General features: G+C 41.0%; 1 protein-coding gene across 1 annotated transcript in view; it reads left to right on the top strand.

Moving 5' to 3' along the window:
- The window catches only part of GPC3 (glypican 3), a 365,721-nt gene that overhangs the window by 265,356 nt on the left and 73,260 nt on the right, over positions 1 to 27,105 (top strand). Inside the window, exon 7 of the mRNA XM_018565397.1 lies at positions 3,302 to 3,458. Coding sequence (XP_018420899.1) covers positions 3,302 to 3,458 — 157 coding nt within the window. The remainder of the gene's footprint in view (positions 1 to 3,301; positions 3,459 to 27,105) is intronic.

Here is a 27,105-nt window from a genome sequence, read left to right as displayed (position 1 = left end):
TCTCCCACCTCCTACTCCCCCTCCCTTTTATCCCACCAACCCAGTCAGCCCCTTCACCCTTACCTGCTTTCACCCTCCTCCCTTCCTGCACCACCTGCCCTCTCCTCCCTACACGCTATGCCTGGCTCCCCATTGTACGTGGGTGCAGGAACTCGAGCGTAGAGGTCTCTTCTGCGCTTCCTGCCCTGCGCCGCGTGTCATGCCCCCATTGGTGTCATTGTTGTTATGGTCTTTCCCTAAATGTCTACAATTGTGATGTATTATTTTGTAGATTTTTGTGTTGTTTATTTTTTGTTTTGTTTTGTTTATTTGCAAAAACTTTTTTCAATAAATACTTATCATACAAAAAAAAGATGGTGATGCCCAGCAGTAGTTTCAGGCCTGTTCAATATCCAATATCATCAATAATTACAGGAAGATTAAATGCACAAAATAAGGTCATGTAACATATAGTCTAATGGGAAGATTGTTGTTGATATTAATAGTATGGCACAGGGTCTTTTTAAAGGTAATAAATATAACTTTAGAAATTACATTAACAATGTAAAGTTTAAAGATTATAAAGATTAAAGATTTTAACTCAAGAACACCATTATAATAGCAAAGTGATAAAAACAAAATGCTGCAGCTTCTTAACGAAATATTTTATATATAAGAGGCTTTTATTTTTTAGCACACAGTTATTGTTTGTCGGTTTCTAACAACCAGAAGTAGAAGTTGTGTCCTTTAAACCACTCACACCTATTCCATCTTTCATTTTGGAATAAATTAAGTTGAGCCCTTGATGTTCAAGAGACTTGCAAAGTATAGTAGCTATTTCCAACCACTCTATCTCTTGTTTATACTGTTCCAGCTTTATATCACTACAGAGCTGGCCACGGTTAGATTAGGGTGCCTCTTTGCCTTTGAAAGGTGTTCGATGACTGAAGCCACTTCCATTTCAAAGTCATGGCACTTGTCCTGAAGAGTTCAGATCTAATCCTAGAGACAGCTGCTCTCTGACCTTCGGCTAGTCCTTTCATATGAATGCCCTCTGGGCGCTGAGCTACATGCTGTTGAAGTTGGGTAGGGCTCAAGAAATTTTTGCAACTGATGCTTATTTGATGCTAATTTCAACACGGCTATCTCAAATATTACTAGGGGGAGGGACGTTAAGGTAGGCTTGGGAATTGTGTGGCACTGAGCCGAAAATACTTTATGAAACTTGTAGTTCAACTGCAGCTAAAGGCAGAGCTTTCTGGATTCCTCTCTCCCCGCTCCGATCTGCCAGCGCTGACTGGCAGAACGGACGTAGGTATATAATCACCACGGGGGGAGGGGCGGGATTATTATTTTTTACTATATAATGAAAAAAGTACCATAAATGTTATAAAACATTTATTCTTAACCATATTTTTAGTAAAAATCACGTCGGGTAAATAGACACCAAACATGTCAAGCCTTAAAATTGCAAAAGACGCCCATAGACGACGATTAAAACGCTTTTACTGTTCATCAGTTTAGTGTTATCTAAAGGAGAACTATGGGGTTAGGGCTTTTCCCCATAGTTCTCCTTAGGGTAACGGAAGGACACAAACTAGCGTCCTCCCGTCGCCCTAAGCTCAGTATAACGCAAGCTATGGCTCGCGGTATACTGAGACGCCGCAGCTGAAGCGGATCCCGACAATTATGCCTATCTAGAGGCAGAGCCAGCTGTACCCGCCCCCTCCCCCTCCCCTTCTATTCTATTTAACGACAATGCAATGTCCCATTGGATAGATTCCTTGTTAAGGTTTCATGAAATGAAAAAGATTCCATTGAGTCAAAAGATAGCAGTGATTCCGTTAGTGATAGTGCAAGTCGTCCTACACAATAATCCTCCTCTCTCTTGAAGGTACCGGTAATTGGTTTATTTTTCTTTATATTTTGTACAGTATTATATTACAGTACTGTATTGTAATTTTTTTTATATGAATATTTTTGGGTTGTGGAACGAATCATCTGAATTTCCATTACTTCCTATGGGGAAATTCGCTTTGATATACAAGCGCTCTGGATTACAAGCATGCTTCCCGAACGAATTATGCTCGTAAACCAAGGTATTACTGTATTATAAAAGCCCAGCCATCATGGTTATTCTAAATTACAATAGCAGGTTGGCTATTGCACCCACCCTCTGCCTGCTGTCAATCAGCAGAGGAGGGAACTGAAGGAGAAAGTTCTCTTTCAGGTCCTCCTCTGCTGATTGACAGCAGGCAGTGGGCGGGTGCAATAGCCAACCTGCTATTGTAATTTAAAATAACTAATAGCAGGCTGGATATTGCTCTTAGCCATTCAGGTAGCTTTGACACCGGCTGTCTACCACCCGCAGAAGAGGGGGCACGGGGGAACAGCGGAGGAACAATGGCAGCACGGAGGAGCAGCAACGGAGTAACGACTGCACCAGCGGGGTATTGCAGAGGCCCAGCGCTCTCTCCTCCCCGCTGGTGCCGGCTGCAGCGATCTTTGTCCCCAGGAGAACGGAGAAGCATAGCGGCGGCGGCAGCTGCAACTAGTTGAACAATCAACTAATCGATAATGAGAATTGTTGACAACAGGGTCGATTATAATCAATTTAATCAATTAGTTGTTACAGCCCTAGATTGAGCTTGGAGCGGTGGTTACTTTACAACACATATAGGGACCATGGGGAACAAAAGTAGCCACCCTCCAGCAGAAAGGACGATGTCAGCATGAGTTCAGAGATGACTTGAGGATTTACAGCCGAGTGATACACAAATAAGATACATTTTTGTTAATAAAGTGACATTAAACCCTCAGATTTTTTAATATAAACCAATACTGTAATGTGTGCCTTACTGTATTCCATGGTAGTTTCCCTTCTCTTTGCTGCTCTTCCTTTTAAATCCTCATGTCTTCTCATGCTTGGGGAGAACTTCCCTTTGCAGCTGACTGCCTCTTCCTGTAGTGCTGGCTCAGGTTGCAAACCTACACACAGACACCATGTAGCCATTCCAGAGACAAGGCAGTCTGCTGCAAAACAGAAGTTCTGCCCAGCATGAGAACAGATACAGATTTAAAAGGAAGAGCAGCAAAGAGAAGGGAAACAACCATGGATTACAGTAAGGCACACATTACAGTATTGTTTTATGTTAAAAAATCTGAGGGTTTTAACGTCACTTTAAGGTACTTGAATACGTTTTTAAGATTTAACTCTTGAGTTTCACTTTAAGTTTCAGGCTCGTATAAATAATCTTGGCATTGCTTCTAATGTATTATCATTCTAGGCTTTTCTTCTTTATAACTTCTCATGTGTCTTCAGCTTTTAAAGGGTATGTCAACACAGCGAAGGAAAACCATTGGCAGAACTGCAGAAGAGGAGGAGTCACAAAGTGGTGATTGTGACGATGAGGATGAGTGTGAAGATGGTTCAGGAAAAAGTGCCCTAAGAATACGGAATCAGCTAAGGTTAATACCAGGTAAGACTGAATTTATTTAACGGATCGCCGCCCAAAGAACTCTGGCCATTCCCCACACGTTATTGTTTATGGCCACATACAAACACACCCCCCATCACTTAACAGCACCCCCTTCACTGTCCACACTCCTAGAATAAACAAGCAATTCCTGCCCGAGCAAACAGTAGACACTGACACAGTTGCCAATTGCAGGAGATTCCGTCTATGTTACTCCGCCCACCTGTCATTTTTTCTAAACCCGGCGGATCCCCGCCGAAAGAATTCCTATCACCCCTCGCACATCCCGTTCCATAGTCATACAAAAAACACCCCCACCATTTATCCATATCCCCTCCAATGTCCACACACTCAGAAGACACATATGCATATATACAAAAAATTCCTGCCCAAGCTTTCAGAATACATTGGCACAGCTGCTAAGCGCAGCGGATTCCCCACATCCCCATGAGAGCGCTGTGTCTTTTTTCCGTTTGGGTGCAATAGCCAGCCTGCTATTGGCTATTGCAATTTGAAATGACCAATAACAGACTGGCTATTGCCTCAGCCCACTACCTGCTGTAATTACATTCAGCTGCCATCTGCAGTATCTTGCCACTGGCAGGTGTCATTCCCTGGCTGAAGGTATTCAAGTGCCATGTGCGTACAATACAACTAATATAATTCCTATAATTGACCAAAAAGATGAACAACAAAGGATGCACGGGGAACAGAGAGATTTGGCTCCAAAAGAGGGCAAGTGCTTCAAATAAAGGACAGTTGGGAAGTTTGCATGCAAATTGTCATTTGAACATATGAACATTTTATTTTTTGGGAATGCTTACAATGTAATGCTGTACAATTGGTAGGGATATGAGCTAAGTTATAGCATTATTATAATCATACAAATGAAGGCTGACATCTAGTGAATGAAAATCCTTCTTGATGTCCCCAGAGAGCTTATTTGTGCTTACTGTGGGAAATCTGTACTGTGACCTGATGGTGAAACATTCATGGATGGAATGGGAAATGTTAACTTTTCCATGAGTTGTGTGTTGCCAAACTGGACATAATCCACAATGTTGACAAACAGATCGTGTATATCTCATTTACTTCTAAAAGTTTATGGTACTATAACCTCTTACTTAAAACAGAACACCAGAAGGCAATGGAGCACCCATTGCACATACATATAAGACCCTGGACTAAGCTGCATTGATGATTTATACTTGTGTTTGTTTTGCAGTCAGAAATCTTCTGCTATTGTGTATCATGTGATCTCTATTGCCAGTTGACGAGGAAGCATGGAGCCGGCATTCTGGCTAATCAGGAAACCGGGGGGAGAGTAATGACTTGACGCCTGGCTACCTTATTGACCAGCCTCCCGACCACACAGGAAGCCAGGCGGTGAGCCATTACATGCCGCCCAACATCTTGATTGGCCGGGAAACCGGCTCCATGCTCCCTTGTCATCAAGTGACGAGGGAGCATGGAGACGGCTTCCCGGCCAATCAGGAAGCCAGCTCCCTGTTGACGAGGGAGCATGGAGGTGGCTTCCTGATTCTGGAAGTTCCGGTATCGGGATAAGTATCGGCAACATTTGGGCGAGTACTGGTACTCGCCCAAAAACTCAGTATCGGCACCAATACTGACACCAGTATCAATATCGGTGCATCCTTAGTTACTGTGACTAAGATACTCTTTCAAAATTCTATTTCCTTTTCCACTAAATACTTTTTTTTTAAATAAGACAAATATGTTTCAAATCCCATCCCCTGCTCTCTAGCCTTATTTACCATGTATCTGCTTTCCAAAATAGGCAACCCATAACATATTCTTCCAGGCACTGATTTATCATCAACTCTTTCCAGTGTAACCTCATGTCCAGCTTGTAACGCAGGGGACCGTTTCATCTCGTGATTTACGCAGACTTGTAAAGTGTCAAGTCTAAAAGTTTGTAAGTGACTATAAACATATGTTAGTAAGATGTGTACGCAAAGAAATTCATTATGTTACCCCAGTGAGAAACAAAATGGCCAGGGATTTTTATCATGAGTTTTTTTATTATTTCAGACATCTGCAATGCATTATTCCGCGTCCTGGACAGATAATATTTGCAATCTTAAAACGACATTATTCATTTCCCTTTAGAAAATGTATTGTATGCATGACATTGGATATATTTATTTTTAATAGAGGCATAGGGCAATTGTTAATCAACATGTTACCATAAATAATACTTTATTTATGTTGGTTTTAGCGATTTGTTTCCATTGTTTAAATTAAGTATTAATCTTTAATGAACTTTTTTATATACTGTGATTTAGGCATTGCAAGCTATTAATAACTTGGGGTTATAAAGCTTAAATGGTAATTCCAGCTTATACAATGTTGTCTACACACATTACAAGAGCAGAAGCTACCAGCTTCGACCTCTAGTTATTGTTATCTGCAGCCTCAAAGTCTCCTACTATATTTGTTAACATGACGTGATAAACCTGATTCTTAAATTGTTGCTTTCAGACAAATAATACTGATTTACTTCTAAAAATAACATCATGATCAGTGATGTGGTACTCGTTGTGGCCAACCTCTTATATTATTATTATGAAGTACAGGTGAAACTCGAATAATTAGAATATCGTGCAAAGTTCATTTATTTCACTAATGCAACTTAAAAGGTGAAACTAATATATGAGATAGACTCATTGCATGCAAAGCAAGATAATTCAAGGCGTGATTTGTCATAATTGTGATGATTATGGCTTACAGCTCATGAAAACCCCAAGAACCCCAAATCCACAACCTCAAAAACGTAGATTATTACATGCAATCAATAAAACAAGGATTGTACATAGAACAATATCGGACCTCTGAAAAGTACAAGCATGCATATGTACTCAGTACTTGGTTTGGGCCCCTTTTGCAGCACTTACTGCAATTACTTTTGCACAATATTCTAATTATTCGAGTTTCACCTGTATATGTAAGCCCTAATAATAAACTTCTCTTATTGGGACCTTTTTTGCCCGATAAATATACCATTGAAAGAGTTCAGTTATATCTGTTCGACTAATGCAGAACAAATACCTGTTGAATCTGCTAGACATTGTTTGAGCTGATAGTTTCCTGTACACTCTACCTTTGCTGAGTTTTGTCGGCATTGTTCCCAGCTCATTCTGTGAAAACCTCTACCCTATGTTATGGAGAAGGGCTGGTGTTCTGTAGTTCAGAAACACTTCCTATGCTAGGGCGATAACACTGCTCCTCCACAGATGCAGTGCAGTGAGTGGCCATTGTCACCCTAGGGCAGGAATTGTGTTATTGGCAGGATCAGCAGATGAAAATAAAGACAAGAAGTCTAAAAAATAAAACAAATGCAGCCACCTCATCTAAGGGCTATTAAGATATAACACTACATTTTTGTTCTTGGGTTCAGATACGCGTTAACTTTACAGAGTATTAACTTCCTCAGGTTTAAATTATTTTCCACAGAGGTGACAAAGATTAGCTTTAGTTTTGGATTGAGTGGGGAAGGGTTAGAGCTTCTGTTGGGTTTTAATTGCCACCTGTGTTGCTAGAGATTTCCCCTCACTTTTTGTCAGGATCTTTCCAAAGGAGCAAAGACAAACATACATTTTAGTAGTGTGTGAAAGGATTTACTTCTGACAATGTTTTTATTGCTGTCTGTGCCTTTATGCCCCAGTAACTAGCGCATCCCCCATTTATGGTAAGTGGATTCACAGGGATAGGAAATTAGGGAAAATCTCCCCAGCATAAGTAGAAACTTGACAGAAATTTTCACTTTAATAGCTTGTGTTAGGCTTTGAAGAATATGACTATTCAACCGAGTTAGTGTGTTGCTGGAACAGCGATTTTGTGTGTTGCTCAGAGCAAAATGTGTTTACAGTTTCTTTTGTCCAGAAAATAATTCAGGGGAGAAATGTAAGATGATGACCTTGCAGGAAACTAGCTGTATCAGGGGAAGCCTAGAAACATTGTTCAAGTATATGCCCAGATACGCAGACATGCTGGCTGGGACGTCATGGACACATGTGTACCGTTCTTATGTTTGGAACTTTAACCTGAAACTGGGAAACAAAACCACGAATTCTGCTAAACAGGCCAAGTAGTTTTTTGTCCTGCAGGAATTTTACTTTGTTCAGTTAGTCTTTTCCTTTCTTGCACGATCAGTAAAAATTGCTAGAACTCAGGTTTCATGTCCAGGCTATTTAAAGACTTCCAAGAGTATGGAGGGAACATTTGTCTAACACAATAAATGAATAAAGAAGGCCTAATTTACGTCACTGTGCACAGCCAGTACTAGTTCTATATCAGTGTGTCACAAGGGTTTGTACGTTGTGTATTCTGGGAAAGGAGAGCTTGAAGATTTTGGTTTTATGCTTTCCTTTCCCACTACTTGATTAAAGTCCCAAATATTAACGACAAAATTAAATTGAGACTAGAATAATCAACAATCATTAAAATGTAAACATCAGACAAAGTAGTTTTATCGCTGTTTGCATCCCCATTGATGAGATTTCCGAACACTTCAAGACCTTTTCTCAAAGGGGCTACAAACAGCAACACAAACTTAGATGTAGTTATTATTATTATACAGGATTTTTATAGCGCCAACAGTTTGCGCAGCGCTTTACAATATAGGGAAGACATTATAATTACAATACAATTCAAGACAAGATGGTAAGGAGGGCCCTGCCCCTGAGGGCTTACAATCTAAGAGGGAGGGGCAAGTGATACATGCGGAGGTAGCTTTGTGGGGATGAATTGTTTGAGAAAGAGTTCAATGTTTGAAGTGTGATAGGTTTCCCTAAAGAGATGAGTCTTTAGCGATCGCCGAAAGGCAGTCACAGTGGGAGATAGTCGGAGAGGTTGGGGTAGAGAGTTCCAAAGAAATGGAGAGACTCTAGAGAAGTCCTGGAGGCGAGCATGGGAGGAGTTGACGATGGAGCTGGAAAGCAGGAGGTCTTGGGAGGAGCATAGGGGATGGTTAGGGTGATACTTTGAGACAAGGTTGTAGATGTAACCTGGGGCAGAGTTGTGGATTGCTTTGTAAGTGGTTGTTAATATTTAGAATTTTATCCTTTGGACGATTGGAAGCCAGTGCAGGGATTGACAGAGGGGGGTTGCAGACACTGAATGGTTGGTTAGGTGGATAAGTCTAGCAGCAGCGTTCATGATAGACTGAAGGGGGGATAATCTGTGTAGAGGTAGGCCAATAAGGAGGGAGTTGCAATAGTTGAGACGAGAGATAACAAGTGAGTAGATGAGCAGCTTTGGGGTTTCATTTGTGAAGAAGGGGCGTATTTTGGAGATGCTACGAAGGTGAAGACGGCAGGATCTGGATAGGGATTGGATGCGGGGAAGAAAGGTGAGGTCCGAGTCAAAGATGACACCTAGCACCTTGGCATGGGGGGGGTGGGGGGGTTGGATAGTTGTGTTCTCAATAATGATCGAAAACTTAGAGGAGGGTGCGCGGGGGTTCTATAATTTCCCTAACTGACTAATCAAAGTTCTTTAAGAGCTTTCTGTATCCCAGTTGTAGATTTTCTTAACACCAGTTCCAGTGACAAAACAGGTAAAGAAGGAAAATCTCCCTAATCTTGGGATACATCCAAAAATAAAAACTTGAAAATTGTTCTAAGCCCTCCCTTTTTTTAATAAAACAAATCTGATTGTAGTTCTATTTTAATGTGCGGTCCAAACTTTGAAAAGTAGCTAGCATGAAATACAAAGCCCTTTTGTAATAAAGCCTGTTGTCATGGAGCTAGTGCTGTCAGTTTAATTTTTTTTTACATATACAACTGCCAATGGATTGCCCAATATATACCCATAACCCCTTCACCAAAATCATCATCATTACCAGTCCTATTATTTATTTATTATTGGTTTTTATATAGCGCAGCAATTTACAGGGTGCACGGTCACATCAGTCCCTGCCCTCAAGGAGCTTACAATCTAAGGTCCCTGATCTCACATACACACACATATTAGGGCTGGTTTAGACAGGAGCCAATTAAGTGGCAGTATGACTTTAAAAGAACATGCTTAAAAAAATGAGCAGAAATAAAACCATAAGGATTTTATCATATTTAAAAAAAATGGCAAATCAAAACACACAAGCTAGCTATAGATAGTGAGATTTACTAACAATGGTAGCCGCTTGTCATCTGACACAACAAGTCAATTTCTCCACTTTAAAACCAGATTTATTGATGCAGGATTTAATAATTCTGTTTAGTTTATTAAAATATTTCAGTGCTCCAGTCCCATACCCATATTATGTGGTTCCAGTACCCTCAAGGGATATGGATAGCACCACAGTGAATGGATACCCTTGGTTAAGAACCACTGCTCTAGCTCACTGATGCCATACATTGCTCTATTACCAGATTATACTGATTCCTTACACACTTGTTTTTTGCCTTTTTTTTTGTTTCTTATTCAACAATTTTTGTTTCATGTTAAGAAATTAATCTTCAGATTTTACTTTGAATAAATACATTTTTAGGAACATGTTGGATTCAGATGTACTATGATATTGTGCATTTTTATTCGTTTTTTCTACCATCATGTCTTGAGCCTAGATTTATTTTATAATCATATATTTCTTTAATCACATAAAATCTTCCAATATCTTTGTTTTGTCAGTCATTTTTTTGTCTTACGGGCCCAATTATAATATTTTTCTTTGTTGGGACGGTAGTATAATTATTAATTTAATTTACCATTGTGTTTTCTGATTCTATTTTCATTCTTGCATAATCAAATACAAGGTCATTGGTTTTGAGTATATGACATTTTATATGCATTATTTATTGTTGTAATTATTTTAATAGGCTTATCCAGTTACTTTTTCTTTTTTTTTTTCATTTTATGGTTTGATGCACTTGCAGGGCTGGCATGGTAGCGTGCATCCCATTTATAAGCAATTAACAGCTTGTGTAGATGGAAAAATGCAGTGTGCTTTCCAGTGCACTGAGCTTACATTTAGGCCTCATGCACACTACGTTCCAAAACGCTGAGTTCAGGTATATTTGGAGATCATTTCGAAATGCACCTTGACTCATTAAACGCTTTTCTATGACTGAATGCACACCTAGGCACCCCTTCAGCTTCTAGGTGCCTTCAGTCTTGGTAATTTTACCCAAAATAGAAAATTCTGCATTCTAGGTCCGACTAGCCCAGTTTTATGCGGCTAAACGCATGTAAATGCACGTAAACACGTATAAATGTGAAGTCCAGCAGAAAAAAGTGATCTGGGAACCATAACGTTGTTTATACTTACCAGATAACTTCTGTTAGGCTTAAACGCAGCCTGCTTGTGTGCATGCAGCCTTAGATCAGGGGTGCCCACAATTTTTTGTGTTAAGATCTACTTTTCAAATGACGAGCTACATGAGATCTACCAACGAAAAAAAAACAGTTTCTCCTCGCTCTCTCTCTCCTGGCTTTTTCTCCTGCTCTCCTGGCTGTCTCTCCTGCTCTCTTGGCTGTCTCTCCTTGCTCTCTCTCCTGGCTGTCTCTCCTTGCTCTCTCTCCTGGCTCACCTTGGTGTATTTTGCAAACAGTATAGTGCAACAGGCTGTTTAAAGTAATATTCCTTGATGTAATACATAGCACTTCAACCTCCAGTATCCACCAGAAAGGTGTCAGGGAGCTTGGCTCAGCAGACTCAGGCTAATAGGTAATCATGTGTGCACAGCTAAATAAATATACCAAAATGGAATAAAGGGGCCACCATTCACTCTTTTCGTGATCTACCAGCAGCTTTGAGAGCAACTGGTAGATCACGATCTACCTAATGGGCACCCCTGCCTTAGATGATTATCTGTTAAATCTAAGCTCATTCACAGGTACCTCCTTCTGACCTGCAGTTGACCACCTTCCTGCGTCAAGATGCCTCAAGCTGTTTTTGCATTCCAATTGATTTGTATGGAGAGAAAATCAACATTTATGTGGACATATGTCCTTTTTGTTGTCCCTTGGACCTGTGTAAAGATTTGAAAAAATATATCTTTGTTTTAGCAATAGGACCTTCCTATTGCCCAACAGTGGACAGTAAATATGTCATTCTGAATGTATTTTTAGAGTTTGTATCATATTATCATTATACAAACTATTTACTGGTTTGGACTAAGCAGAAAGTTTGTCATATTTTCTATGTTTTGCACCTTGATGCAGGTGGAAGACATATATCAAGCATAACTATGCACTGATATTATAGGTGTATCTCTGAGAAGTGATACCCACCCAAAAAGCAGAAATTTAGTACTGCTGACTTCACGGATTTTTATTATACTCCCTGTTTTTCTTTGCATAGTTAATAGTGAACCACTGACTTTAATAACAGTGAAGCTATGTACTTTCTGGAAGCTCTTTTGTTCTGCATATGGGGGCGATTTAATACTGTTTATTATCTTACCCTTTTACAGCTCAAGGGGCTTTGATGGTTTGCTTCTCTAACAAAGGCCTTGAAATGGAATGTTACAGCATAACAGCTACCAAAAAACAATACCAACTTCACTGTCGGGCTATAAAATAAATCAGTGTAATATTTTTCAGTTTTATATTGCCTTCCATGAGCAGTCCTTGCATTTTAAAGGAAATGTGCTGAGAATGTAGGCTGTCATTGCTGAGCTCTTTTAAAAATGCTATTTGGCTGGCTGTCCTGGTGATCTAGTGTCTTCAGCTAGTTGGCTGGCTGGCTGTCATGCTGATCCAGTGACTTCAGTACTTTGAAGCATTTACCATGAACAAATATGCAGATCGAAGGTACTGACTTCTGATTTTCATAGGTGACTCAGAAAGTGTTAAAGGCAGACACAGCCAGGCAAATATTATCCTTGAAAGAGATATCAGCCCCCATACTTTTCTCAGTACAGGTTTCCCCTAAATCAGAATGTGGGTCTTCAATGGAAGGTTCCTATAAATATGTATTGGGTGTGACTAGAAAAGATGTAAGACATTTTGTCAGAAAAAAAAAGTATATTTTTTACCTGTGTACAGCACCATTTTTGCCCATATTTTAGGGAAAATAACACACAAATACAATCACAAGTAATCTTTAGAAACTAAGCAATCTATCACCCACGAGTTAGATCAACCCAGGGCTGCAACACATAATCGATTAAATTAACTATAATCGATAATGAGAAGCGTTGGCAACGATTCTCATCATCGATTAGTTGATTTAGATTAGTTGCTGCCGCTCTGCTCCTCCGTTCTCCTACTCGCTGGTGCTGGCTGGAGCGGTCTGTGTCCCTTTCAATCCCTGCTGCTCTCCCCGCCTGTATTGGCAGAGGCAGCGGGGACATAGACCACTGCAGCTGGCACCAGCAGGGAGGAGAGACCGCTGTGCCTCTGCATTACATCACCGGTGCTGCAGCTCCTCCATGCTGCCGTCGTTTCTCCAATGCTGCCGCCGTTCCTCCATGCTGCCGTTGTTCCTCCGACGGCAGTAGAAAGCCGGTGTCAGAGCTTCGTTCAGCGGCTGAGAGCAATATCCAGCCTTTTTTAAAGTGCAATAGCCGGTTGGTTATTGCTCCCGCCCACTGACTGCTGTGACTGCATTCCCCCGCTGCCCTCTGTACCTGCACTGCCGCCCCGTGTCTCCTCTTCCCCGGCCCGTTCCGTGTCTCCCCCTTCCGCGTTCGTGTCTCCCCTTTTCCGGCCCGTTCCGTGTCTTCCAATCCCCAGCCCATTCCATGTCTCCCCTTCCCTGGCCCGTTCCGTGTCTCCCCTTCCCCGGCCCGTTCCGTGTGTCATCTTCCCCGGCCCTTTCCGTTCCTCCTCAGCCTTGCCCCATTCTGCCTCTGCTCCGCCCCCATGGCTCCTCTGCATCTACAGGCTGGGAGCCATACCCAGCCTGGTATTGGATATTTTAAAATGCAATAGCCAATTCTTTTAGTCTTTTTAATTTGAGTTTATTTAACTTTTAGTTTTTTATTTTTGTTTTTATTGTTTTTTTTTTTCATTGCTGGGAGCAATAGCCTGCCTGTTATTGGATATTTATTCCCAAATGCACCTCCCGTCCGCAGTGTGATCGCCCGCACTGGAACGCGATGTACTGCAATGGCCTGCGTTCCAGTGCAGTGCGATGTCAAAAAGTGTGCTTCCCGTTTATTCTGAAGTAAACTTTGTCTGTAACGCTGCATTTGTGCATTTTATTTTAACCACTTGATTGTGTGTGTATCTCAATCATCCATTTCCAAAAATTAAGTTTTAGATTAACCTCTTGAAGACCAGGTGTTTACACCCCCTTCGGGCCAAGCCATTTTTCAGTATTCAGCGTTGCAGTACTTTGACTGACATTCCATCATGCAACGCTGTACGGAAATTCATTTTATACCATTTTTTGGGGACAGATAGAGCGTTCTTTTGGTGGTATTCAACCACCACTGGGGTTTTTTTTTTTTACATTGTTACATTTTGTTAGGAAACATTTATTATTACCCAGTTTTTTGGCAAAATATAAAAGACGGGGTCACTTTGGGTAAATAGACACCAAACATGTCAAGCCTTAAAATTGCTTGCACCCGCGAAAGTGCAAAAAACTACCATACCCAAAATTGACCATATGCGGCGCTATAAAAGCTTTTACCGCTCATCAGTTTAGTGTTATCAGTGATTGATGGCAATAGAATTATTGCTCTCACTGTGGCGTTCGCTGCGATATGTGACATGTGCAGCATTACGCGCAATTGTTGTTTTTGTATGTATATGTTTTTGTTGTTTTTGCATGTACGCATGTGTGCACGCGTTTATGTATGGGTGGGGACTTTAAAAAAAAAAAAATTTTAATTCTTTCTCATGTGTGACTTTCATTTTTTATTTGTTTTCAACATTAATATTTTTTTCCTATTTTTTTTCACTTAACCCCCAAAGAAGCTGGTGAAGCAGAGATCTGCTTCATCAGCTTCTTTCCAGCTTCTGAAGCTGGAGAGTGACACAAGAATGCGGAAATGATGTAATATACATCACTTCTGCATTCTGAGAGCGGATGGAGGGAGGTCGTGTACCGATCTCCTTCTGATCCCCTGCCACACAGCGGAGGCGGGGGGCGAGGTGCCCACCGATCGGCACCCTATACAAGCGATCCGCTGGCTCCATAGCCGGCGGATTTCTTGTATGTAAACAGGCATCGCTGCCTGTTTTTAAATTTGGGCAGTTTCCCAGTGTGGGTGGGGCCAACAGAACGTCTTTTGACGGCCTGTTACATCCAGGAAGCTCCCAGCTGGCCATTTAAGTATAACTGCCGGCCGGGAGGCGGTCAAATAAATGACGGTATTACTGTTATTTTATTTTATCCGATTAATCGAAGCTAATAATCGGCTAACTAATCGATTATTAAAATAATCCTTAGCTGCAGCCCTAACCACCAGAATTTGCTTGATTGTGAAGTCAAACTAGGCAATAAATTGACAGCTTTTATACAGTTTTTGGAAAAATATATTGGAATGGAATGAAAATGAAGAACACCATGACAAATTCATTCAAAGTGATCAGACTTTTCTTCTACATCCATTCGGGGGTAATTTAAATCACATCTCCTTTTGACCGATCAAAGCCATCATTTTATGATTTTGATTATTTTGTGATTTCGACAAAACATAGAATCAAAAGTTTTATCATGTTGTCACATTGCTACATGTGCTGCATGGCCAACTTTAGGCTTATTTTTATATCTTTATAAAATATATATCTTTATATATATATATTTTTATATAAAATGGAATATCCGCTCGATGAAGATCATAAAAGTGCTAAGCAGGAACAGTGATTCCGTAACATGCAATAGTAATAATAATGTAGTGCAAATTAAATGAATTGTAACAATGAAGTGTTCTATTGAATGAAAACCTCATGATTTGGAAGGGTACGTCCTTTAAAAAAATTTCAAAAATGTCTCACAGACTGCATACCCCAAAGAAGTACCATTCCCAGTCTGATATCATACCTTGTCAACATGTTACTTCTACCACTCCTTGAACGTAAGTAAATATTTTACTTCTACAACCTTGTTTTGGGGAGGTAAAGTTTGTAGAAAAGAGAACTTTTTTGTGTTTAACAAAAGAGGGACATTTTCTACTGAGGCAGTCCAGGTGGTGTGTGCTAACGGATTGACAAGATAACTGACTGCAGTGAACTGGCCCCTTTGTGCTTTAGCTGCAGGTTTATAAAGACAGGTTTGTGTGCAGGTTCACTAACAATACACAGCACTGAGTGATGTGGTATACACATGTCTGGGCCTCCCTTTCTGACGATAAATTATCTTTTAATGTTACATTGCTACTTGCCGTCTGGATTTTTGGAGTGCTGCTAGGAATGTAATAATTGCTGGAAGGATACTTCTTCTTTTGCACCTTATTCCTTTTCCAGCTTCCAAGAATGTTTCTGGATAGTAAAGAAGAGGCTGCCAGAACACTAATGTTAAAGTGTATAATAATAAATTAGGGATATTTGGAATATCATTGTTTTTACCACTGTTGATATACATACAGAATGTTATTCAATGCTATTCATGTCCCGAGTCTTAAAAAGATCAGCTCACCCAAAACTAACAAGATTGTCTCAATTGGGACCCTAGCTGATCAGCTGATAAAAGGACAGCCAAGCTGTCAAAGGTGGCAAAAGCTAATCTTTCTCCTGTTGCTGCCCACCCTTGGTTATTGGTTTCTAATGGTTAGGGATGCACAGATACTTTTCGAGTACCAGTGCAGATACTTGGCATTTTCATGAGAACTGCCAGGGTTGCAGCTGGGACCTGGCTCTGGCGCTCCACCACTGTCCTGAAATCATTAGTCTGTATTGTTTTAGGAAAAATGTGGAGGAGTCCTGGATACCTTGTCAGTGCAAGACACTTGGACATCAGTGGAATCTCCTCTCCCTTTCAACATTCTGGAGCTTTGGGTGATTTGGTTCTCTCTGCAATGCTGGACACCCCAACTGGAAGTAGGGAGATTGACCTTTTCTATGCAGAACCCAGATGCTAAAGGTGATTTATCTGGAGTTTGGCCTTTGTTGACTCTTTGGTAGGGATAGAACCACTGTATTCTGATTGTGCTCTGTGTTTCCTCTAATTTTGTATATTTCAGTGGTATCCCTGGAAAATATATTTTTGTATCCAGAAGATGAAAATGTCTATAGTCTAGCATGGTGTCACAACCTTTGTCCAATGGCACAGCAAATGGGTGCAAAATCACAATTTCTGCAAATGTAATGGTTAGCTTTTGTTGAATGGGCAGACAAAATGTGGTTCATGGTGCTTTGGTTATTCTCTGGACAAATGACTAGCAAAATAAGCAAAGTCTACAAGCCCTATTCAAGATTAGGTCAGCTAGGCTGAGAAATACTATAACCAATGCTTAGGTCACATCAAATAAACAAAACTAATGGCATTTACCAAGACCCGGGCAAGATTTTTACTCAAACAGTGCTTGAAAATTGTGCTGTTATTGGTTTTCAACACAGCAAAAATCTCATAAAGAGGAAATTTATTAGACGTGCACCAGATAAATTTGGAAAATTCTCTTTGATATAAGAAATATATAAAATGTAAGTCTTTAAGTGGTGGCTTTCATGATCCAACCTATTATTACAGGAGACAGTGTAGTCCCACTAGCTTGCAGAAGGTTATATTGCATAAGATCTTCTTGGAAGCGTCTGTTAGATATGTTCCTCAAAATATTTTTTATGGATCTTCATTTGTGAAGGTTTGACTTATCTTTATTTGCAACTTCCCTCTATGCTTGTAGGCATCTGTTCTCATTTACAACCATGTGCACTTGCCAAATATCTCTTATTATTTTCCTTTGATATTGTTGTTTATGCTAAAAAGGGTCAGTTGCAATAATGCAATATTGCTGCTAGCAGTACAAATGTAAATTTGTAATGTGTCTCTGGTCCTGAGTTTAGTTTTGATCATTACCAAACCTTTCTTTATATCTCTTATCTGGTGCCTTTTAAAAAGGCTTTCCTTAAAGCTGAATTCCAGGCAGATATAAAAGAACAAATTAATACAACTCTTTATGTATTAATAAATAATTATATCTATTTTTTTAATGCAACCAGTATCTGAACTTGACTTGATTTTGTAATGCCCTATACAGCAGCACTCAGACTGAGAGATTGAGGGACCCAAATTTAACTTCATGTTAATATGTTGATAAGGAACATCTCTATTGAAGGAGCGAGCAGTGGAAGGGGGTAACCTCATCTGCCTGGTGCTACTCTTTCACTGTCAGGGGTAGGAAAGATAGGACACCACTGTATTCCTTAAAGACTCTTCCATACATTTGCATTGTGGCAAAAGACTTTTCCACAACACAAAGTAACACATGGAACACAGTTTGGTGCTATACATTTTGAATTGCACCCTAGTGCACCTAGGCAACACAGCACAATGCAGCCGCATTTAAGCACATCCCAAACGTGTATTGTGTGCTGCATTGTATAAAAAAAATTCCTTTTAAAATGAATTGGCTGCCTTTAACGCATTACACATGTGGTAATTCTCCACAATACACTGCAGCTATCTAAATGGGCCTCAACTGTAAGTGACATCATCCACCTGGCTGTGTGCCAAAGCAGTGTAAATCTCCAGACTGGAAGGACAGAAGTTCAAGTCTTTTGGCAGGTGAAACAGCTGTTATATGTATTTCTATATGTATATTATTTAATTCTTGGACTGGGGTTCAGCTTTAAGGCACTTTCCACCAAAACATGCATTGTACAGTGTATTTTTAGGTAGAGACATATAGAAGCAGCCTATGGCAATAATGGCAATAACTATACTGCTGTTTCTAATGCTAGCTTCATATCAGCCCAAAGAGCCAAAGGTATTGACGCGTCTCAGGAGAAAGCCCCCTTCCTCAGAGCTCCCCGAAATGTGTCAGAACCTTTTGGCTCTGCCCTGCATGTATGGTTTTTTATACCGCTTGTCTTCATGTGAAAGGGAGCTGTCTTTCTGTTTGTTTTTTGTGGACATACTTCCCAGTTCTCTTTGTGGACAGCAGCCTCCCTGAAGTGATTTGTGTTGAAGATTTTTGAGGAAATTTCCAGCAATGGTCTGCTGAGCAATGTGGACATCATCTAACTTGCCATATTTTTTTGTGCCCAGGTTTTACAAAGTCTGATAGAACAATAACTGTTACAGAGTACATACATAACACTGTTGTTGATACTGTGCACCATGTTGACGTCTAAGTGCATGATATTATCATGCTCCAGTGAGGCTATATATTTTATTCATATTAGGTCCAGATTACCGCACTACAGTTTCCGTGCTGCTGTATTTTGGAGCTCCTCACTGAAGACAATTAGGCTAACAAAATAATCTTGACAGGCAAAGGCAACAAGAAATAAGGGGAAGAGATTGCTAAAATAACATCAGAGTTCTATGGGTAAATATTATTTTACCAACACCCAAGGGTGGACACACAGCCTGTGTTGTTTCTCTGGGGCCTCAAGGAACATAAGGGTTTATCATAGCTCAGGAGAGTTTAGGGTGACCACCCCCTAGCAGTAGATGGGAGCCAGGAACAGGCTGTAAACTGGACTGATAAATTATATGGGATCATTCCAGTAAGCCAGACAGTGTTAGTAGCATCATGTGCACCTAGTAAAAATGAACAAGACATAGTAAACTGTAGAGATAAACTGGGAAGCTTTGTTCCTGAAGAGCTTGCTGGTATAAGAATAGTCTCTAACAAGCTCTCAAGGGGTAGACACTAGACATGTGCGATTCGTTTCGTTCCGAATCGAAATTCGGGCGAATTTTTGGAAATTCGGATGTATCCGAATTCCGAATTACAGCCATAACGAATGCAAATAAATCCGAATTTCCATTTCCGAAATTCGGTAGCGGTAGGTCGAACGTTCGTTTCGTTTTTGGTTCTTATTCGTTTCTTATTCGTTTCGTTCGTTGGAGAAAAGTGACATTAGAGAAGGAGAAAAATATTTTTTCCCCCTCAAATGTCACGAACGAAACAAATAAGAAACGAAAACGAAACGAACGTTCGACCTACCGCTACCGAATTTCGTCCGAATTCCAAATCCGAATTGACTTTCACACCCGAATCCCGAAAAACGAAATAACACAAATCCGAATTTAAAACAAAACGAAACTAAACAAATTTTTTGGCAGTGCACATGTCTAGTAGACACTGACTTCTATTCACAAGAAGAGGCACTGTGACATAAGGTGTTCACACATGGCACCAGGAATCACAGTTAATGAGTGCACTACTATTCAATGGTCACAAAGTTAACAGGCTGTAATGAAGGTCGGTGTGCAAACTCCTTAAACCAGGGAGAGGAACCCTGTATCTAGAAACATAACAATGAACGAGGTGACTAAGGAGCGCTACTACCCTGAAATAACTGACAATCCTGTGGTGGTGTGATAGTGGAGAGAAATAAATGTTGACTCACAATTGAGATGACATCGATCGCGTTTCAAGATCCCCTGTGGAATGGCGTCTGGTGTCCGTGAGCCCGGTGGCTGGAGTGCAGAATTGTGCCAAGGGGCTGGAGGCTGAAGGTCTCTAAAGCACGAGAAGCCATATATACACAAGCGTGGTCCGGATGGTCGACCAGGATGCCCCGGTCCGGTCAATAAAAGTCCGAAGATGCGGGAAGCAGTGAGTGGAGGGTGGTGGCAACTATTGCAGTGGAGGTAGGAGTCCCCCCCTCCCATAATAGACAAGCTTGTCGGCAAAAGGGTTATTACTCGAAATATGAAGGGCTTCCCAATGGCCCATTGTTAAATTCGCATAACTTGGGGCATAATTTGCCCCCATTGCTGTCCCCTTGGTCTGAAGATAGAATTTCCCCATAAAGGAAAAGTAGTTGTGGGTAAGAGTAAATTCAGTGCAGTTCAAAATGAACTGTACCTCACTGTAGTTGATAGAAGATTGGGACAAGAAAATTTGTAAGTAGTTGAGGCCCACTGAATGGGGGATAGATGTGTACAAGGAACTTACATCCAAAGAGCCCCAACTGTAAGAGAGATGTGTATGTGGACAGAATGTTGATAAGATGACCGGAATCTTTGATATATGAGGGAAGTGTAAACACAATCGGTTGCAGAAATTGGCCTATATACCTTGAAAGACCACATATGGCACCAGTCACTAAATGGCGGACCGCGGTCTGCATACAGATCGTGTGGCGGTTCTGTCTGGACCGTAATCGCCTACCTGCACTCAGTTATGGCTGCCTGACAGTGGCTATACCAGCCTCCGAGGCTTGGAAATACAATAGCTTTGGCAGGTAAAAATAACTACATTTTATGTCTCTTCTTAATACTAATTTAACCCCAAAAGTCGGTACTTGGCTTTTTTGATCCTGAAGCCTAACAGCCCCATGCCAAAAAAAGTTAAGGTTGGTCGTTTTGATGGACTGTTACTATTTGTGTAATGGGAAAATAGCAGCTGCTTCCTGTGCTATTTGTATTGCTATGCGTTTGTAATTAATTGTTGCAATTATTACTTTTTATAATGTGTTTCATGGTTTGTTACTCCATGCCTACTATATGTTCCTACTTTTATTTATGGAGCTACATTGGGTAGGGTGGACTGCCCTGCACTTCTGCTGAGATAAATATAATGTGGCATAGAAGTGCAGTCCTTGGTTGTCTCTATGAAATTCTTGGAGAACCAATCACCCAATACCACCTTCTAGAAGTGTGATACATTTAAGGACCATGTTTGTGTTTATTATCACTGTTGGCAAAATCTCCTCCTGTTTATCACGGTTTTGCTATATTTTCTAGGTTTATTGCATCATAAGCACAACCACCCCAACATTATCTTGTGGTTGAAAGAGCTACTCTTCTAGCACAAGTTTGATTCAGTAGGAATCTGTTGTGTTTTTCCAGCAGTATTTAGTGAGGCATATGCAGAATTTGCCATGCACCATTTCATTTAACAAGTTTAAAAGTGTCTGAGGGAATAATTATTCTTATTGCTTACTCCAGTCATTTAGATGTTCAGTTTCATTCTCATGCTCTGCACTTGTAATCATGAAAGGAAAATACAGACTATGGCTCTGCTTTAAGACATTTTTAGAAATGAGGCCCACTGTGGCTAATGAATTTGAGGTGTCATAAGATATTTTGTATTTAGTTGTTCAGACTTTTATTAAAATCCCAAGGTTTTACCCAGTGCATCCAATTCAACCAGCCTTGTGATTCACACACCTGTGTCAACCAGCAGAGCCAAGATCTGTTTTCTCTGCTATGTTATAGCTTGGTTACTGACTAAACTCCAGCCTGCATGAGGAGCACATATTTCCAACGGAAAATAATCCTTCTGTTCCTCTTTTCTCCTCTGTTTTCCCTCTGTCTGGTGTGAGGTATAGACCTACTGTATATGATAGATATGTACTGTAGCACTGACTCCCTAAGCATTTGTTTTGTCAGTTAAGGCAAGAGAAAGCTGTTAGAAGGGGGGGGGTTAGTGAGGTGTCATAAATGTTGAACCTGGGAGTAAAAAATGCCACATGGTAATCAAAAGACAGAAAAAATAATCATAGGATGACAAATAAACCCTAAACAGATCAGAGATATACGACATACATGAACATTGTGATGTTCTGTAGATTCATAAAAAGTTCTGGTAGTGTGTCAGAAAACCAGAAACCACATTAAGTCCCTCTCCCTCCTTTATGGCATTAAAATGTAAAATCATTTTCATATCAAATGTTTTTCTTTCATGATAGTTTTTAAAATTCCCTTTTAGTACTTTAATTTTGAGGTTTTGGATGGCTTTATGACACCCCACTAACCCCCTCGCCCCCCTCTAACAGCTTTCTCTTGCCTTAACTGACAAACTGTCATTAGAAACATACTGTGGTTAGAGCGCACTCCTGTAGGACAAACACAGGTGGGAAATGGATCTGCTGGGGGAAGGTGTGCAAAAAACTCCTCAATACAGGGGGAGGAACCCTGTGTAACACAATTCAAGACCAACAAAAAACACGTTTTTGAGGAGCGCGACTACCTATGATAAGAGTAATGGCCCAATGTGCTGAACTTGGAAAAATGCATAACAGTGTGCAATACAGACAACCAAAACTGATTAGTCATATAAAAGGGGACAAATTGATGACTTACAGTTGGGATGTGAGCCTATATGCCCTGGTGTCTCTCACAGAATGTTCTCCACGGTCTGTTTAATGCGATGTCCACAGCTAGCAGGTGGGAAGAGAGTAGGTAACTGCCCGGACCGGAGTGGGAAAACGAGGTGTCAGCCGATGTCACAAACTCAGCTGGCCAGGCTGAGCCGCGGCGGCTGAGACGGGAAAGCAGTGAGCCACGATCGGCTCCGTAGCCCCGGACTCTATGCGTGTGGTTACAGTACTAGATGTGGCTGTCAGCGGAGTGCACAAAGATGGACCAGTGCGTGGGACAGTGAGGGATCTGTACGGGGGGATGGATCTTGCTGCCTGCAGGATACGGCTACGCGTTTCGAGGAGATTTCCTCTTTGTCAAGCCACAGAAAGTTCCCTTTGTATTGCACACTGTTATGCATTTTTCCAAGTTCAGCACATTGGGCCATTACTCTTATCATAGGTAGTCGCGCTCCTCAAAAACGTGTTTTTTGTTGGTCTCTACAATCTGTCATGTTGTTTAGTATTGCTTCTGACCTGAAGAAGAGAGGTTCATTCCCGAAAGCAAACTGTCAACCCTGTGTATATAAATATATATATATATATATGTGTATATGTATATATATATTATATTTTAATTTGTGATGGTCTGTGTAACCATAAAGCATGGCAGGGGTGTGTCCATTTCCTACATACTTTGTGCTAAAAGGTGTTTCTCCCTCTTTCTCATCTCAAAAAGTTAAGTAAGCCAACACACTGAGGTCATTATTCTGCTCTCCTGTGCTCATCTTGGCACACTATAATTGTTAGGCTGAAAAGCAGGTTCATTATATCAGAGCATGATTTTCTCAGGGCAAGTTCACACCAGCCACAGTGTGTTCCGGCCCGATTCTGGCCGGAACGCACTGGATCACTTTGCTTATGCTGGCTGTTTTTACGGGTTGGATACAGTAGGGAAGGTTTTAAATCCCTTACGTCTTGTTATGGGAAAAACGCTAATAATTTGAATCTCCCCTATCTTTCTTTTGGTCACCAATAGGAACACAGCAAACAATTAAAACCTGACAGAGGATGTTAACATCCTGCCCCTGAGATACAAGAGGAAGTGAGTGTAAACCCCTCCAAAGTGAGGGTAAATGCCCTTTTAGTTGTGACAGGAGCAGGTGTCCGCATTCAAAGATTTTCTCTCACTTCCTGTTCAATAAACTCAAATTTTGAAAATCCCATAATCCCACAATTTCAAAAACACTGCATGTACCCTAAGGCGTTCATGTACCCAGCACAGTTAGGTTTATAGGGTTCACAGATTGTACTAATGCTACTAGTCTTCGTTCTTGTGTTTTAGAATTCACATTTTTAAGTGTACTCTAAATTGAGAGGAACCACAGAATCTTACTTCTTGCCATTGGGCTCCAGGTTCTTCCAGCTCTTCCTTTTTAGTACCACTTACTTTGCCAGCTTAATGTTGCCCTATCCCAACTTTTTTGAGATGTGTAGCTGCCATCAATTTCAAAATTACCTTTTTTTTTTAATGTCACATTTTGTCAGTTTAAACATTTTATGTTTTCTATTGAGACTAAAATCTGGGTTTATGAGATTTGCAAATCATTGCATTCTGTTTTTATGTAGATTTTACAGACCGCCCAAACTTTTTTTGGAATTGGGTAGTACAAGCTGTTAGGCAAAATCCTAGTTGAGGTCATGCTGAGGGTCACTTTTCCAAAAGTCATATAACCGAAGTGAGGTACCAGTACAAAGACAGAGGGCAAGGTCAGGGCAGGTGGTGGAACAGGGTTAGGAAAGTTGGGACAGCAAGAGATGTGAATAAAGATCAAACAGAGTGGAAGCACAGAGTAAACAGACTCTGTAACGGGAAGCAAACTTCAGATACACGGTTACAGTGATCAAACACCACCAGAACACACAGTTTGTCTAAACACTCAGGTGTGCCCACAGACATGAGACAGAACAAATAAGTGTCGTACAGTACATAAGTGCCTGGTGAATGGAAACTTCGGAACAGCACGATTAGCAAAGCATTTGCTCCTCTTCATGACACACTGAAAGGAAAGCATGATTCAGCATTGACCTGTGTTTGTGTTGCAGTCTTCATTTACTTCTAATGCTCCCCAGGCAGGTGAATGTATGTCTTTTTACTTTAACACTAGATAGATGTTAGTATCCATAGCATGTGTTTATCAAGTATAAAAATAACTGTCAAAGCCGCTGGAATCAATCATTCGTTCAGATGTTCCTGGCAAATTCTTCCACATCTTGCAGCTATACTAAAAACTGAATTCTGTTCAGAGAATCTGAAAGCATGAAGAAAGCCACGACAGCAAGTGACAATCACTAAGCTCCGTTGATGATCTGCAGTTGTTTGGGAATCTGCCAAATGTCTTTACCTTTGAATAATTTATTTTGATAAATGTATCCAGTGCAGAAAGTATGGTAGATATATGCCAGAGGTAAATGAAACCTGTATTCAGGACAGACCTATAAAAGTAAAATGGCTGCTGTACAGTAGGAAGTGTAAAGTTGGCTGCTCGCAATTCTACCATGTCATGCCTCTTCCCCTATCCACTGTTGGGGTTTTGAGGCCAAAACAGAACGTCCAAGAAAGGGGAACATATGATCAAGCCCTTTTCCACAAAGCAGTGATTGGTGCCTAAGAAACCTATTGCCAACCCGAAAGCACTGGGAAGACATGCTTAGCCCCATGAAGGTAATAGCTTTCAGAAAATCTGTAATTGCATTTTTGGAGAGCTCTGATAGCAAATTGGAATAATGGACACACTGGGCAGTGATGGTAAAGTAAGAGCATGAACCTTGTGGTGCTAGGTGAATAGTGTTTGTTACTTTGATGGGTCTACTCTGAATATAGATTCACTTTAAAGTCATGAAGGTGGTGCACCCCCAGTGTAACTGGCAGCACTCTTCAGGGGAATCCCCTTCAAAGATTTAGCATGCTGGTCTGTTGTCTTTACCTTAAGGAGGAACTGAACCCAAATGTGCCCAAAAATAGTCAGACAAATGGCAAATAGGTAGTAGGCAGTATTCCCTGTGGTCTCCCTGCAGCTGATCTTTTTTAATTACTGACTTAAAATGCCTCCTGCGCTGTGTCTCTGTGAAGAAACAGCCATACTGGTAGAGGCAGTTTGATTCTTTAGCAAAGAGAACAGTGAGCAGCACAGCAATAAAGCAGCCAAATCTCACCCCACTAGCAATCAGAGGCAGCAGTGCCTGAGATCTTACACTGTTGATATGCAGCTATAAGGCTGCATATCCACCCCACCAGGAAGTACACTGCTATTTCTGCTGTTTTTTTCCAGGAGGAATTTCAGACTAAAGGTACATTTTCCAGTGTACTGCTTAGGCACAATTACAATTTCTAGATGTTCCCTGTATCATTGCACATCTTCACTTTTTGTTCCTATTCACTTTAAATATCATCTGTGACAGAGGATTATTGGGGTCTTTGCTAATCAGCCAGAGAATTGTTACGGTGCCCATACACCTTGTGATTAATGTTTGATTCCCGAACGAAATTGGGTTTTTCGTAGGTTAATCGGCCAGTTGATGGGAAGAGAACGATCACAATTACTGTACAACTGGCCGAATTTCCTCGATCAGTCAGGCTTCCGAATCGTACAAAAATTGATGGATTAGTGACGTTTTTGTCCAAAAAAATCGTAAGGTGTATGGCCACCTTTAGTCTGAGAATGGACTGACGGTCTGTAGATTTAAAGGAGAACTATGGGGTTAAGGCTTTTCCCCATAGTTCTCCTTAGGGTAACGGGAGGACACAAACTAGCGTCCTCCCGTCACCCTAGGCTCAGTATACCGCGAACTGTAGCTCGCGGTATACTGAGACGCCACAATATACCGCGAGCTGCTGGCAGTATATTAAGACGCCGCAGCTGAAGCGGATCCCTCAATTATGTTTGGATCCGCCCAGCTGCGTGACTGACAGCTGGCTCTGCCTATCTAGAGGCAGAGCCAGCTGTACCCCCCCCCTCCCCCATCCGTTCCGCCAGTCAGCGCTGGCGGAGGGGGGCATCCAGCCCCTCCCCTGTCACGGCAGAGAGCCGTGACAGGATCGAGAGGTGAGCGAACACCGGTATGTGTTCGCTCACCTCCCGATCTACTGAGCCGACCTGTGACAGTCTAATTGTCACGGGACGGCTAGAACTATGAGGTGAGTGAAAAGCACTCACCTCATAGTTCTCCTTTAAAGGAACGTTACTGAATCAATTTAAAGGTACAGACCACCCATAACTGATATCATATTTGGGAAAATACTGGCAGGATGAATCCTCATTATTCTTTGCAATGTGTTACACAAACCATGGCCTGCGCAAGGTTTACTACTTCAACATGTGTTTTAGGGGGTCATAGAAATGAATGTAAAACATTAAAATGCATTTGTTGTGTGTTTTAACTGGTATACGGTATGGTCAGTAGAGAGAGATTAGTTATTTCCGTCACAGCCAAAATGTATGCAAGAAAACGCAACACTGTCATGCACTAAAAACAT

This window comes from Nanorana parkeri, unplaced genomic scaffold (genome assembly GCF_000935625.1).
Source record: "Nanorana parkeri isolate BGI_ZX_2015 unplaced genomic scaffold, ASM93562v1 scaffold841, whole genome shotgun sequence".
In the NCBI taxonomy this organism is placed as follows: Eukaryota; Metazoa; Chordata; class Amphibia; order Anura; family Dicroglossidae; genus Nanorana; species Nanorana parkeri.
The sequence above is the reverse complement of the archived record's forward strand: the minus strand, read 5'-3'. Positions and strand labels throughout refer to the sequence as shown.